At 44.0% G+C, this 16,025-nt stretch overlaps 1 protein-coding gene across 1 annotated transcript in view; it reads right to left on the reverse strand.

Annotated features, from left to right (window-relative positions):
* The window catches only part of DOK5 (docking protein 5), a 153,229-nt gene that overhangs the window by 20,803 nt on the left and 116,401 nt on the right, over positions 1-16,025 (reverse strand). The window contains exon 6 of the mRNA XM_026503767.4: positions 13,910-14,045. Within this exon, the coding sequence (XP_026359552.1) occupies positions 13,910-14,045 (136 nt within the window). The remainder of the gene's footprint in view (positions 1-13,909; positions 14,046-16,025) is intronic.

Genomic DNA, 16,025 nt, shown 5'->3' on the forward strand with positions numbered 1-16,025 from the left:
CAAATTTGATCCTCCCTGTCAGTCCCATTGAATCCATGTACTGGGCTTTACATCCCTCTCCTGACTCTTCACTTACTAATTGTGAGCTACTGAGCCTCAGTTTCTCCCTCTACGAAACAGACCTAATAGAGCTCCCAATGAAATGCAAAGTACTCCAGTATTTTGGAAGGCAATATAGCAACATTTAAATTTAAAAATACTAACAACCTTTAATTCAGCAATCCTGCTCCTCAGTTTAGAAAATTCAGTTAAATAAAGTAAAATTTAGAAACTCAGTTAAAGTTAACATACATAAGGGCACGTATACGAGGATGTATGGTGTAGAATTGTTTATATGAGGCCCCCAAAATCTGATATTCCCATAGATAGGCTTAATAAGTTAGTGTCACATCGAGACCCTGAAATATCAAGCATTCCATTAAAAAGAATGGATAAGAGCAAGGTTGGCAACCTTTTCTGTCAAGGGCCAGGTAGCAAGTAGCTTTGTACACTGTACAGTCTGTATCAAGCCAATAAATCAACTCTTTTGTTTCATTGTGAAAGCAGCCATGACCACATATCAATGAATGGGCATAGCTGTGTTCTAATAAAACTTTATTTATAAAAACAGGCATAAGCCAGATTTTGCTCATGAGCCACAGCTGGCCAACCCTTGAGTCAGACCTATGCTGTATTTCCATTAGGTATTTACTATTAATTGAGAAAGCCAAGGGGGTAGTTTTGGAAATGTGTAACAGGATCACAATTTTATAATATAAACAATGACTTCCAAACACCCATCTTACATATGTATCTACATGTGTGTGTGTATCTATCTCCGTGGGTCTGTAGATACGCATTTTTGTATAGGATTATATGAGTACAGAGAAAAACACGGAAAGAGGAATACAAACTTCTGAACAAGATTTAGGGGTTGCTAAGGAGGGGTTGCTAAGGAGGGAATGGGATGTATACAAATAAATCATGAAGGGAGAAAATACTGTAGTACTAATCATCATCTCTATGATCATACCTTTGCAGTTAGTTAAATTTCACATACACGCGTTTCCGTAAAAATAAGCAGGATTCAAAAACCAACCCCTATCCCTTAGGAGAGCTGTGAAAATTAGATGAAATACAGCATTCAGACCCTTGCACAGAGCCAGATGGAGCTACTCGTTCCAACTTTAATTATCCCTCTATTAGACTAAGCCCCTCAACTTGGTTTGCTGCTTACACACTCCCTAACAGCCCTGCCTCTCCCCTTACCCCTTTCAATGAATTCTGTACTGAATGTTCTTCAGGTCTTTCACTTATTGCATCCATTCATATGCTATGCATGCACTAATGTCAGGGGCTGGAAACTTAAAAATGAATGAAACACAGTTCCTCTGCTCCCCAGGATTTTATAGTAAATGGCTGGAGAGCTAAAGGCCAGCTTTGGTCATGTAGCCCGCCATCTGCCTCCACAATGGCACTCCCTCCTCTACAAAAAGGGAATGGACTCTCATGTAAGCAGCGCTCTCCTTCATGCGGGTGGGGGGAGGGGAGGAGATTCTTTGTATGTGCGTGTGTCACACGCTTGGGTGCCTGGCAGGAGTCCTGGCCCACAGGAGGCATACAGTAAGGTGTGGATCAATGACTGAATCACTAAGTGAATAAGAAACCTCTATCATGTCCCACCCCCCCTTGCCATTGTATCCTTTCTTACTGTGAGTCAATGATAGTAACCACTCAGTTTGATTTGTTCTGAGCAGGTGCCAGACACTACATCAAGAAATCACTTGCTTTATCCCACCTGGCCAGGTAGGTATTAATAATAAAAAAAAAAAAAAAAAAAAAAAACCCTTTATAGAGCCAGGAGCAAATACTAAGGGTGGTGAAGTCACCTGCCAAAGACACTGAGCCAGCATGTACGACCTGGCCTCTTTATTACTCCAGAGATAAAGTTCATATCACAATCCAGTGTGTTCTAGAAAGCACTAAGGATGTTACAAAGGCCTTAAAGGATGGGCTCAAATCCTTTTCTGAATGATAAAAGGCAGCTGAATTTTATTTCCAAAGCTTAGAGAAATGGCAACTGGCCAAAAGTCTAGGCTGCTAAGAGAGGGTTATGCCCCTGCCATCTTGAGTAACAGAATCTACCAGTAATTCTACCAGGCCTTCAGACCCCCACTGTCCCAGGGGCCTTCTCTCAAGTGGAAATTAGCAATCTGCCAAACATGTGGTCTTCCTTGGCTTCTTAACGCAACCCATTCTCATGGCAGTCTGATCCTGGTTCCAGCTCTGTCAGATGTTTGGCATAAACCACCCAAAGAGCCGTCTTTACTTCCTCTCACCCTTCTCCGTTGTTCTGACATTTGCAGGAAAAGTGATGGGTATGCCCATCATTGAAATGTTACCGAGGTATCACAGAATATTACTGCAGTGTCAAGGAAAGAGAGCACGCAGAGGCTTAGTTATTGAATGTTATAAAGAGAAGGAGAGACAGAAAAACAGAGAAAAGAAAAAGTGAGTAGGAGAGCACGACCGCTTTCCTCTTAAGGAAAAATGCAGTAGAGACACTACTTGGTGAACAGAACTCGCTAAAACAATGCCTCCATTGTCACCACAGCTTTGATAAAGCAGACTGTTGGTGAAATCAACCATTTGGGGCCAAATTTCCAAGTGAAGCATTTGGTTGAACACCAGATGCACTCAAATGGTTATTTTCATGGGGAACGAAAGTGATTTGCAGCAATTTATTCAGAGCCATCTGAATTCTCAGCCACATGCATAAAACAAAATCACTGCTCCCTTTGCTTCTGGTAACTTTTAATGCCTCCTTACTAAGGAAATCCTCTCCCCACCCGTACATCCAAATTGATATCCTCGGGGACTATTTTCCACAACCTCTTAAAGCAGACTCGCTTGAAACCTGGGCCTTGGCTTGGCATTAAGAGGGAACTGGATTTGGTATTTGGGCTTCACTTTTCTTTTTCTCTCTGCTCATAAAATGACCTATTTGGCCCCCATTTTTGTTCATTCAACAAATATTTAGTAAGTCCTGTGCCAGACCCTGAGCACATTACAGACACGTGGAGCCTAGCCTCTGCCCTCCGGAGGCTTCCAGCTTCTAGAAGAATGGCCAGTTACTCAGTCAGCCTTCAAAGCTAATGCAAAAATCCCATAGGCTCAGACTGAACTCAGCAGCTCACCTCAACAGAAGCAGTTGCTTTTGTGACAAGATGCAGGGCACATGCTGGAACTGAGACCAGGGAGCAAAGAGGTGGTTTGTGTTTTCTGTCTTATGCTTACCCCAGGCACAAGTCTACTGGGAGGAGTGGGGGGCTGGTGGCCAAGGAGGGCCACGTAGATATGGTATACTTTGTTTTGTAGCACTCTGGGCATATTTATGGGGTCCTGCTGAGTGCCAGCCCCTGCTAGTGCCCCACACCTAAGGCAGGGGCCTGACCTCACAATCTGATGCTGCACAAATACCCCTGAATATCTTAAGGAGACAATAAACAACAGCACTCAGCTCCATCACCCAATTTCCTGGAGTTGCCTGTTGAAATCCCCATTGCTTCAACGTGAGTCTCTTTCTCCTGGCTCATCGCATGCCAGTTTGTGTGAGTAAAGCTCACATTCTCTCACACCATACCCAAAGATAAACTCTAAATGGATGAAGGACCCTGATGTGAGACATGAATCCATCAAAATCTAGAGGAGAACATTGGCAGCAACCTCTTCGACACTGGCCACAGCAACCTCTTTCATGACACGTCTCCAAAGGCAAGGGAAACAAAAGCAAAAATGAACTTTTGGTACTTCATCAAGATAAAATATTCTGCACAGCAAAGGGAAACCACGGAATGGGAGAAGATATTTGCAAATGACACTTCAGATAAAGGGCTGGTATCCAAGATCTATAAAGAACTTCTCAAACTCAACACCCAAAAAACAAATAATGAAATAAAAAAAGGGGTTGAAGATATGAACAGACACTTTTCCAATGAAGACATACGAATGGCTAACAGACACATGAAAAAATGTTCAACATCATTAGCCATCAGGGAAATTCAAATCAAAACCACATTGAAATACCACCTTACACCAGTTAGAATGGCAAAAATTGACAAGGCAAGAAACAACAAATGTTGGAGAGGATGTGGAGAAAGGGGAACCCTCTTACACTGTTGGTGGGAATGCAAGTTGGTACAGCCACTTTGGAAAACAGTGTGGAGGTTCCTCAAAAAGTTAAAAATAGAGCTACCCTATGACCCAGCAATTGCACTACTGGGTATTTACCCCAAAGATACAGATGTGGTGAAGAGAAGGGCCATATGCACCCCAATGTTCATAGCAGCATTGTCCGCAATAGCTGAACTGTGGAAGGAGCTGAGATGCCCTTCAACAGATGAACAGATTAAGAAGATGTGGTCCATATATACAATGGAATATTATCAGCCATCAGAAAGGATGATTACCCAACATTTGCATCGACATGGATGGAACTGGAGGAGATTACGCTAAGTGAAATAAGTCAAGCAGAGAAAGATGACTATCATATGGTTTCACTTATTTGTGGAACATAAGGAATAGCAGGGAGATCATTAGGAGAAGAAAGAGAAAATGAAGGGGGGAAACAGAGAGGGAGATGAACCATGAGAGACTATGGACTCCGGGAAACAAACTGAGGGTTTTAGAGGGGGTGGGGGTGGGGGGGATGGGCTAGCCTGGTGAAGGGTATTAAGGAGGGCACAGATTGCATGGAGCACTGTGTTTTATACTCAAACAATGAATCATGGAACGCTACATCAAAAACTAATGATGTACTGTATGGTGACTAACGTATCATAATAAGAAAATTAGAAATTAAAAAAAAAGCTCACATTTGTTGACTCTTCCTATGTCCCTCCTAAGTGCCTTACATGTTCTAACCCGTGTGAAGCACACCACATTGTGAGGCATAAACACTATTACTATCACCCCCGTTTGACATATAAAGTAAACAAGGCAAAAGGAGGCCAAGCTGCATAGCTCGGAAGTGACATTCAATCCCAGACACACTGACCCATCAATTTCTGGCCCAGCCTTCACGCAGAACCTGCCTATCTTTAGAACAGGGTTCTCAGCCTCCCACTGTTGACATCTGGGATCAGGTTACTCTTTGTTGTGGGGGGCTGCTCTGTGTATTAAGGGATGTTTAGCAGCATCCCTGCCCTCCGACCCCAGACCCTGTGTTAACAACCAAACTGATTCCAGATACTGCCAAATGTCTCCCAGGAGGCAAAATTGCTAGCCACTGAGAATCACCGGTTTAGGGTGACTATACATTTCAGTTTTCCTGGCTGCATCCTGCTTATACCTGTTATCAGGCATTACTCTTCAACAGGGCCAAGGTCAAGGGCAGATGACCCATGTAGTCACGCCGAGCCCCATGCCTGATTGGATGTTCTGCCATCACCATCTTGAAAAATCTTAACTTTTGAACAAGGGACCTTATGTATTCATTTTGAATCAGGTCTACAAATTGCATGGCCAATCCTGCTCTTAAGAAGGTTGACCCTGACTCTCAAAAGTGTCCCAGCTTGGAAAAAATTCCTAGGGTAACCCTACTGATTATATGTAACAGAGCCTTTAAAAGCTCACCATGCAATTTTTGCCTTTTGAGTGAAAAATACCAAAGTCTGGTTTGCTCTTCTGTACCAGGCTGCACAGCTGGTTTTAGTCACCAAGCAGCACTCTCATGCTTACACGTTTTGCATTTTCCCTCATAGATTCCCTGATGCATATCCTGACATTCTTCCCAGTAAGAGCTAGTCTTTGCTTCTAGTCAAATGGCCATAATCTTCCATAAAAAGAGGTATCAAGGACACAGCTATCTTGGCAAAAATATAAAGGGCAAGAAGGCATGTGTTGTTCCCCTAAAGCAGGGGTTGCAAATTCAGCATGCCTACATGGGTCATGCAAGTAACAGAAATCAATAAAGTCTTCTGGTTAGTGAGACGACAAGAAACAATAAGAACTATGTAATCCTGAAGGGCATTCATCCTCTCAAAAGGGTAGCTCCTACTCAATTTTAACTCAAGCAGACACGGTATTACCAGATATTCTCATTTCTCCAAAAGATACAACTATTTTATGTGACACCTCCCATTGTAAACACTGGGAACTAATTTAATTAAAAAAATATCACCTGTGCCAATACCCTGTAGACCAAACAAAAAGTCTGCATGAGCGAGCTCCCAATACCTGTGCTATCATCTTTGGCCATCTTAACTTCTTCTCCCTGTTCTGGTCATTTGGGGACTCCACCAAAGTTTCCCTACTGCCTGAAGCTGAACCAATAGATAATTTTACCCCTCCCCCTGGCTAATCACATGGTAGAGGAGGAATTGTATTTCATGCTTAGAAGGGTTGACAAATATCTGGGTAGGAACCTAGTATGTAATCGATTTCCAGTTCTGCAAAAATAATTGACTAGATCTCCCTAAAATATTGAAACTTGCATAGTTGGTGACAACAGTCCATCCTGGCACCACCTTTGAATGCATTCTCTAGGTTGTCAGATCCTGGTCACACCCAACACCTTAACAGCATGAAAAAAATAGAGCCATACAAGGCAGAGCATGTCCGCTGGGGCAACCAAAAGCTGAAACCCCTATTAAACGATCTCTTAAAATCACGGATTCTGGTTAAAGGCATAAATGGCCTCTGGTTTTGTGACAGGCATTTAGGATTATTGCTTTGCCTTCAGTAAACTCTCAGGAGAAAAAGCAAATGCGTGTGGTGTACAGGAGAGGGACTGATTAATAATATAAGCACCTTTGCGTCTAACACCTAAAACCAAGGTGCACAGGGGCTATCAGTGACCTGCAGCCCGAAGGCCAAATCCTGTGTTTGCAGAGCCTAGAACCAAAAAAATGGTTTTTACATTTTTAGAGTAAAAAAGAAGAGGAAGTCCAGGAGGAAGAAGAGGTGGAGGAAGAGGAGGAAGGAGTAGTACCGTATGTGGCCCACAACATAAACTACTTACCATCTGACCCTTCACAGAACATGTTTACCAACCCGTGGTGGAGACGGATACATCACTCATTGCCTAACTTCTCAAAATTGATTAAAAATGGCACTGAACTGATCCTACTCATCTCTTCATCCCCCCCACCATCCCTATCTCTATCTTCCCTGTCATGACTGACTTTTGGAAAATTCTATTACTCACCACTGTCCATCTGGTCAACCAGATGCTCCCATATGAACATCTTCGGTTCCTGTCATGAACTGCTGCTGTCTTACCACCATCAGGCTTCCCACGGGCTGGCTATTTACAGAGCCGCCATCTTAAACATTAATATTAGTGTCAGAGTTAACAAGCAAAGCTACAACCTGTTAGCATCATTGAGTTTGTTTCCTTTCCCTGCGGAGACACAGCCACCAGCTGACAAGGAGCACCGGTGGGTCACAGGAGCCCAGCTACGAGGAGGAATTGCATAAGACAGGGCACACTTAATAACCAAGTAAAAGGACTACTAAAATCCGCCACTGCACACCGCAAGTTATTAGGTTATTACAAGAGACTGGAAAGGATGTATTCCGAAAATGACATTTTCCCCCTAATATACCGGAACAAAAGTTACAGCAAGTTTAAGGAAGAAACCTGAGTTTCATCTGTTTCTGTCCTATCTTTAGAATAAATTCCTGGCAGTACTATTGCTGATAAAGAGATACATGAATTTAATTTTGATAAATAAGGACAAATTGCCCTCCAATGAGATCATAGCAAACTGAACTCACAGGATTATACCACTGCATGCATTGAGGGGTATAAATCGCAACTCCTTATCTAAATTTCAAGCTCCTGTAAAGATTCAAACAAGTTTTTTTAATGTTTATGTTCTCCATAAGACTTACTACAACGTTTTTTTTGCAAGGAGTAGATAGGTGTTCCATAAAAGGTTTTTAAATCATAACTATTATGCCAGAATATAAAAAGGGTTTATTTGGGTGGGGGGAAAAGCTGATAATTGCTTTAAGTGGTACACAATAAACAAAGAAACAAATAAATTAAATAATGAATAAATCAATCCATAAGTTAACCCAATTAACCAGAGCCCACAAGGATGATAAGAGATAAAACCTGATTCTTTTGAGGGGAGGGGGTTGAGAACAGAGGGGCAGGTTGAGCTGGGAGAAGAGTGTTTATATACATTAAAAAAAAAAATTTTTTTTTAAAAACCCCAGCAGGGAAGAGCTTATTTCAGTGCTAAACAGTAATGAAATTGATTCTATGATTTCTCTGATTCTCGCTCTATTAAAAAAAAAAAAAACCTGCATAGTTTATGGCTTTTTAAATTAGGTTGAGTAAGAACTACTGTGGTCTCCAGAATTATGGAAGAATGCCACTGGAATTCTACCAATTCACTACATTTTATTTGCAAAACCAAGTTTGGAAGTAAACCTATCAATTAGGCAAACAAACAAACAAACAAAGAGGTGACAAAGAATGGTTCAGATTAACTCTTAAGCCTGGGTGCCATCCAGGGCTCTAGAGCACAGGGGAGAAGTCATGCCCTGGGGCCTCGATGGCACTCTCACCTGGGGCCTGGATGGAGCCCCACCTGCAGCCCCGGGGACAGCCTGCTAAAGTAGTCTTTCTCCACCTTGTCACTCAATTTGCCTTGAAGGAAATTCTAAAAACGACAGGCCCAGGCATGGAATGAGGAACATCCCACACGCCGGCACTCCTTGCTCCAAAATTAGACTTTGTCACAGACACTGATCTCCAAGGTGGCAAAAATAGCAAAAGCTGCTCGGGGGAGTCCCGAGCTGTCCCGGCAGAGTCCCTGCAGCTTCTCCAGCAGGCCAGCTGGCAGCTGCTGAGCAAACAAGTGCTTGGTGCTCGGTCTCCTTCAACAGTTGGTCCTTCCCTCCCGAGACTCCAGCCACCACCCCCCAGCACTCCCATAGAGGACAGAACAACAACACGTTGCATTTAAAAAGCGAGAATGTGAGAGAGGAATTTTGAGATATAATATTGCTATTTGGTGCCAAAACGACCCAAAGAAATGGATTTCTTGTAGCCGTGATCTTCTTAGGCCTACTCTAAATTGACAGATATTTCTGAAAGGCACTCTGATATTCCAGGTAATTTGCAAACACTAAGCCACTTCTTAGTGGGGACATATGAGGGATATGAGAGCCTTCAGATTCTCCAAGGGAGCAAGGCACTGTGGCCAGGGGTAGAGGTTTAGGAATCAGACAAAAGGATCTTGCATTCCTGGCTCCGGTAGTGAGGAGCTATGTGGCTGCAGGCAGGTGACTGAACCACTCTGAGAGTGAGTCTTCCCATCTCCCTGACAGAGACTGTGATTCCTTCCAGGTCAAAGGTCATGAATAATACTCTTTTGAATTGTGATCCCGACAAGAACATGAGCCTTACTGTCCATCCACCACTATATCCTGGAGCGCAGAGCAGGTCAGGTCCTCAATAAACATTCTTGAATGAACAAATGAATAGGAATGAATGAATGAGCCTACTTTCCAATTAAGGTAGTGATGAGAGAAACAGCACGCGAAGTGCGTGGCACAGCGCAGGAGGCTTGGTAATAGTACCACCTTCGAGGAGGAAATATTTACAATATTTACAAAGGTAAAATCAAAGCACTAAATAAATACTATTCTGTAAGTTTGTGTGGTGTGGCGACAGACACCATGATGGCGGTCTCCACGGTCTTTTCCTCTAGGAGTTCACACTCTGTGTGGGCCTTTTCCCTGACTATGGGAAGGACTTGTGACTTGCTTTTAATCAGCAGACAGGGCGACAGGATGTCACTTGTGTGGTTAGGATACATAGGATTGTGGGACTGCGGCCTGCAAGGAGACTCTCCCTCTTGTTGCCTTTGATGAAGTCAGTGGTGTGTTGGGGGAGCCCATGCAGTAAGGAGTTGACGGTGGCCTCTGGGAGCTAAGGATGGCTTCCCAGGCCACAGCCAGCAACAAATTGAGGCCCGCAATCCCTACGTTTACAAGCAACTAAATCCTACCAATAACCACGCTCGCTCATGAGTGGATCCTTCCCCAGTCTAACCTTGAGATGTGCCCGAATTATCTCAGCCTTGTGAGAAACTGAGGCCATACCAACCCTCCGGACCCACAGCCAACTATGAGATTATAAATGTGTGTCGTGTTACGGTGCATAGCTGGTGGTGCTTTGTTATGAAACAACAGAAAACAAACAGGCCAGATATCGACTGTCCACAGCATGGGTAGCCGACACGCAGAGAAGGACCACTTGTGGAGAGTAACGAGACAGGGAGGTGGGGACTGCGGGGAAGTGAAGCCCCCCAATCTGCTATGACCCCCAATCTGCCCAAAGAGGTCAGACTGTACTGGGCATATCTGATTTCTGTTGCCTTCCGGGGGTGTGAGATCAGGGCTGTCAGACCTTTTCACTTTTCAAGATAGCATTGAAATCTGAGTTTTATGTGAAACCTCTCAATTTTTAAATGTTGGTCCCTAATTTGGTAGTTTTAGAACAGCAGTAAGCTAATCTCATGGAGGACAAAGAAAACAGGTCATGAGCGATAGGGAGAAAAGTGGGGGTTATCCCAGGACACCTGCTCCAAAGTTGAGTCCCATGACTTCCAAGCTGGTGGCCTTGGGCCTTCCATACAGCAGTGGTTGTAGGGTTAGAAAGTCCTGAAAGTACTGCTTGTTATAGAGTAGAGACAAGATACATATTTAGTATTATGGATAGCGTTATCGTACTAGCTTCCTCTGGCTGTAGTTAACAAATTACCATGACTTGGGGGCTTAAAACAACCTATATGCATCCTCTTACAGCTCTGGGGGCCAGATGTCCACAGTCAGTTCACCAACCTAACATCAAGGTGTTGGCCGGGCTGGGTCCTTCTGGAAGTTCCAGGGGAGAATGTTTCTTTACCTTCTCCAGCATTTAGGGGCACCCACATCCTTTGGGTCACATCTCTCTTCCACCTTCAAAGCCATCAGCATACAAACTTCAAATCTCTCTCTCTCTCTCTCTGTCCCTCTGTTTCCACTGTCACATCACCTTCTGACTCTTCCTCCTCCTGTTTCTCTCTCGTAAGGACCCTTGTGATAACACTGGCATACTTGGATGAGCCAGGATAATCTCCCCATCGCCAGAGACTTAACTTGATCTACAAAATCCCTTTTGCCACATAAGGACACATTCACAGGTTCCAGGGATTAGGACACATCTTTGGAGCCAACTATCACTCTTACAGTTGTTGTGATGGGACCCACACGCCTCGTCTTTATGGCTGCTGGGTTCAGGTCACAAGTGTATCCCAACCAATGCACTGAAGGCTGTAACTTCAAACTGGTGCAGGTCCCGCGGGGAAGCGTCTGTCTGGAGAGGCGGTCTTGCGAGTTTTACGACAGAGGCAGCCAACAGTGGGTCGGGGCTTCCTAATAATGAGGCTAAGCCCAGAGGTGAGCATCACCATCTTTCTCCATTTATGACCTTGACCATCTCAGAGAAGCCAGCCAGTAGTGGTGAACATGCAATTCCTAGTTGAGAATATAACCAACAGATCTGTGTGGTCTGTTCCCGGTCACCAGAATATGCAGAACTGTAACCCTGGGGGGGGGGGGGGCGGTCAGTAGGGTTGTCTTCATTTGCTTCATTGTCACGGGGCATCTATTTCTCCCCAAATCAGGGATTGATTCGTGTACATTAACTTCAAGCATTTCATAATCCCCACTTCCCTTCCTTGAAATTCAGATCCCATTCTGAAGCTTCCTCATTTCCATCTAAAACAGGATGTTGTTGCTTTAAAAATCATATTCGTTTTACGGAACTCGTTAGGCATACAGCAAATTAAGAGCAAACAACATTATTTTGCAGTTAAATTTGCAAAGGGATGATCTAAACGAATTACTCATATTCCGGATTAATTTTTAGTGGCAGTAATGAGGAGGTCGTAAATGGAAAACATGTGCACACACAACCTCCTTTCAAGCACAAAACAATTCATGCTAATTGATGGCTTTGCCAGTAAGGTCATCTTGGAAAAACGTCTTCAGATGCTTAAAGGTATCTAATGGGACAGCTAAACAATTTTAACGCAATGACATGTTGCCCTGTCAAGTTCCAAGTGACTTGAATTCTACGTTACGGCCATCTGTCTGCCTACCTACCTATCCATCCATCCATCCATCCATCCATCCATCCATCCATCCGTCTGTCCATTTACTGATCTCTATTGCAATATCCAGAATTAGTAAGCATATGAGGAAATGAATACCAAGACTGCATTAGTTCAAAAAAATATTTTGAAATCAGTGGGGAGAAAATCAAGAGAATATTTCATGATGTGTGAAAATTACATGAAATCTGAATTTCAGTGTCCATGAATAAAGTTGTTTTGCAGCAGAGTCCTACCCACTGGATTATGTTTTTACCTATGGTTCCTTCTGCACGACAATGGCGGAGTAAAGTAGTTGCAACAGAGGCCATCTTACTCCACAAAGCCTGACGTATTTACTGGCTGGCCCTTTACAGAAAGTTTTGCTGATCTCTGCTCTAAAATCCCAGACCACTGCATGAACAAGTCATTTGGGAATAATCTGAGGCCACTTTGGGACAGATCATATTTCTGGTATGTTTTCCCCCTCTTTAAAATCCAACCACCCCACATGTTTTAATCATAAATCTTCAAACTACCCTAATCTTACCACGCCAACACAGTTCCTTTTGGTTTTGCAGACTTCCTTCCAGATGTGAAGCTCTGTGCATGTATTTGCAGCGACAATGGATGATTTGCATTATTTAACTGCTGTACGTTAAGATTTCAATCCTAACTCTGTGCAAGTCACGGTCCCCAGCACAATGCAATGAACAGAGGAGGTATTCCTAGACAGCTATATGCTCATGTGTATTTGTGTTTGTGCTGTCTTTATAAATCAATGTCCATGAAGGTTGATCAACCAGAGATGGGAGATGCATGGCTCCGGGCAGGATGGAGTCTCTGGACGGGTTTCCCTGGGCCCACAAAGTGTTACTGTTTTGTTGCTGGCTTTAACTAGAATTCATTTCCAACAGTTACAAACTACGAGATTTTATATACAGTTCAAATCCTCGGCTTCTCTGGAGAAAAATCAAGAGATGTCCTATGTGAAGCCCACAGTCTTGTCAACACTCTTCTGGTCTTGGGCTTATGATATTTCACCCCCATTCCCCTCAGCCCTCTTCTCTCTGGCCCTGTTACCATTTGAAATGATAATGTTTGGTACAGCTATAAATGTATACCTAGTGTGTCTACAGATGTCCGGATGCATCCAAATTGATGCTGGTAAACCTACTCACAACGGTGGACTAATGATGATGGCCCCTCCCAAGTTCATATACTGAAATCTTAACTCTAAGGTGATGGGGTTAGGAGGTGGGGCCTCTGGGAGGAGATCAGGTCATGAGGGCAGAACCCTCACAACTGGGATTAGTGCCCGCATGAAAGAGACCCTAGAGAGCTCCCTTGCCCCTTCCATCAGTGAGACACAGAAAAGATAGCCATCTCCGAACCAGGAAGTCGGTTCCACCGGACACTGAGTAGGCCAGCACCTTGATCTTGGACTACCACGCCTCCCAGTGAGAAAGAAATACATTTCTATTGTTGATAAGCCACCCAGTCCCATGCTATCTGCTGGAGGAGCCCAAACTGATGAAGACACACACAAGTGATAACTGAGGCACAAAGTAAATAAACAGGGATGTCCGGTTACTGTGCTACCAGCTGGCTCTTGAGGCTTTGCGAAGACGGCATTTGATCCCAGTGACACACTGTTGAGCACAGGAGTGAGCCGGCTGCTCAGACAACGCCGGCCGCACTTTTCAGCATAAAGATTCTAAGACGCATTCTACAAGGGTATGCGCTGGGTCAGAAGGAAGAAATTCCAAACGTACCATTGAATTTTTCACGCTCTGGAGCAAGCGCTCGTGCTGCTCAGCGATCGCCAAGGCAGCAGAGTGGACCTTCTGGTAGATGGCCTCCCCATCTCGCGTTTGAAAGATAAACAGCCCTTCCCCAGTTTCACACATCCTGTGAAAACAAAAACAAAAAGCTGTTGAAGATCCAACTCTAATCACTTCCGTGCACGGAGGGCCTAGAATACTCCATGAAACCAGCCCCATTTACTTCACACGAGATCGGGATTCCTGTTCACATTTGCTAAACGAAGTTAACCAGAATCAAAATTTCCAATTAATCGTTGTTAATATGGGCAGGAAAGCATGCATTCTAGGCTAACACGGTGCTGAATTTTTTTGTTTTTTAATCAAGAAGCAAAGGTTAATAAAAAGCTGTTTCTTGATTCTTTGTATAATTCCAGTACTCCAGCTTTCCACTTCCAAAGAGGCACCTGTGCAACTGTGTTCTCACTACTGTCCACGAATCAGAAATTCATCAGAAACTATGTCATCCCGCGCAGAAGTGGAAGGAGGATTCTATGACTCCCAGATTCTGTTCTTTCCTCAGAGACATGGCTTTAAGGATTCTTTCATTTCCAAAATCAATCTAGATTCCTTTTTTTTTTTCACTGTACCCACTGACTTTTATGTAGGACACTTTTCCAGCAGCCAAAGTGGTCCTAAATGCCCCCAGCACTCTTTCCTTATGGCCTTATACTAACAGAAACCAGTAGATGGAAACCCAGAGTCCAGAGAAGGTAACATAATGAGTTGAAGTTGGGCTTCTCCTATGTCCTTTGTGAACGTAAGGATTCAGACATAAGCACATGGTGGCCATACAGACACACTTAACAGTTTTGAACTTCCCCGGAATTACTTTGTCTACATGATAATACCGACACTCCAAGCCACGGATTATGCAATTAATCAAAAATCTAGAAGACAAGCAGGAGCTCAGAAAGCATTGGGAAATTCACTCCTGCCTGCGCATAACCAGTATGTAACAAGGCAGACTGAAATACGAAGCAAAGCTGGATACCTGGCCCAGGTAGTCCTCTTGCCAGCTTTTTGTTATGCGTTACTTAGGCTCTCTACACCTACATTTCCATTTGAAAAATAAACAGAATGCCTGGGGTGCCTGGGTGGCTCAGTCTGTTAAGTGTCTGCCTTTGGCTCAGGTCATGATCCCAGAGTCCAGAGATCCAGCCCTGCATGGGGCTCCCTGCTCAGCGGGGGGCCTCTTTCTCCCTCTCCCTCTGCCTGCTGCTCCCCCTGCTTATGCGCTCACTCTCTCTCTCTGTCAAATAAATAAATAAAGTCTTTAAAAATAAATAAATTAATAAAATAAATGAATAAACAAACAAACAAACAGAATGATTGTAACCATCACCTAAATGTCCTGAAAGTGTTAGATAGGATATGTGAGTAGGCAAAGGAAATCTTCACGTCCATTATTTCACTGGAAGGTAAGCTCCGTGTAGACGGGATTTGTTCCTGAGTAATTCTTAGTTCCTCGACCAGTGCCCACAACACGGCTTGCCCTCTATCTGGCACTCAATAAAGAACTGTAGAATGGCTTGAGGATCAGCGGGCGGTGCTGGGCAGTGGTATAATGAAGAACTTGACCCCGGCTTCCTTGAGGAAGTTTTATTTAAGTTGAGGTTTCATGGAGCCACCCTGGGGAGGGCAGGGCTCTGGCAGAGAAGGCAGAACAGTCCGGCAAGGAAATGCACAGAGAACACCCTGAGGCGGGACAAAGTCGAGAGACCCAGCACACCAGGGAGAGGGTGGCAGGAGGGACGGCCTATGTTCCTGGAGCTCCGGGGACGAGCGTGAGTGCCCCGAGATGAGGGGCTTCATTCTGCGGGGATCACCACCCGAGGGCAACAGTTCCATGGGCTCGGATGCCCGATTTTGGAAACTGTTCCCTCTCTTTGCCAATGACATTTCACACCAACGTCCCATATGAGAAAAATACTGATGGGATTGCAATCATGAAAACCAAAATAAAGGATCTCCTGGAGGAAAGTATTAATAAGCGAACTTAAGAGCTCAGAATCCAAGAGTTCCACATTTCCTCACGGTCAAGATATATTTCGTGTGTGGGCATGTG

This window comes from Ursus arctos, unplaced genomic scaffold (genome assembly GCF_023065955.2).
Source record: "Ursus arctos isolate Adak ecotype North America unplaced genomic scaffold, UrsArc2.0 scaffold_16, whole genome shotgun sequence".
Lineage (NCBI taxonomy): Eukaryota > Metazoa > Chordata > Mammalia > Carnivora > Ursidae > Ursus > Ursus arctos.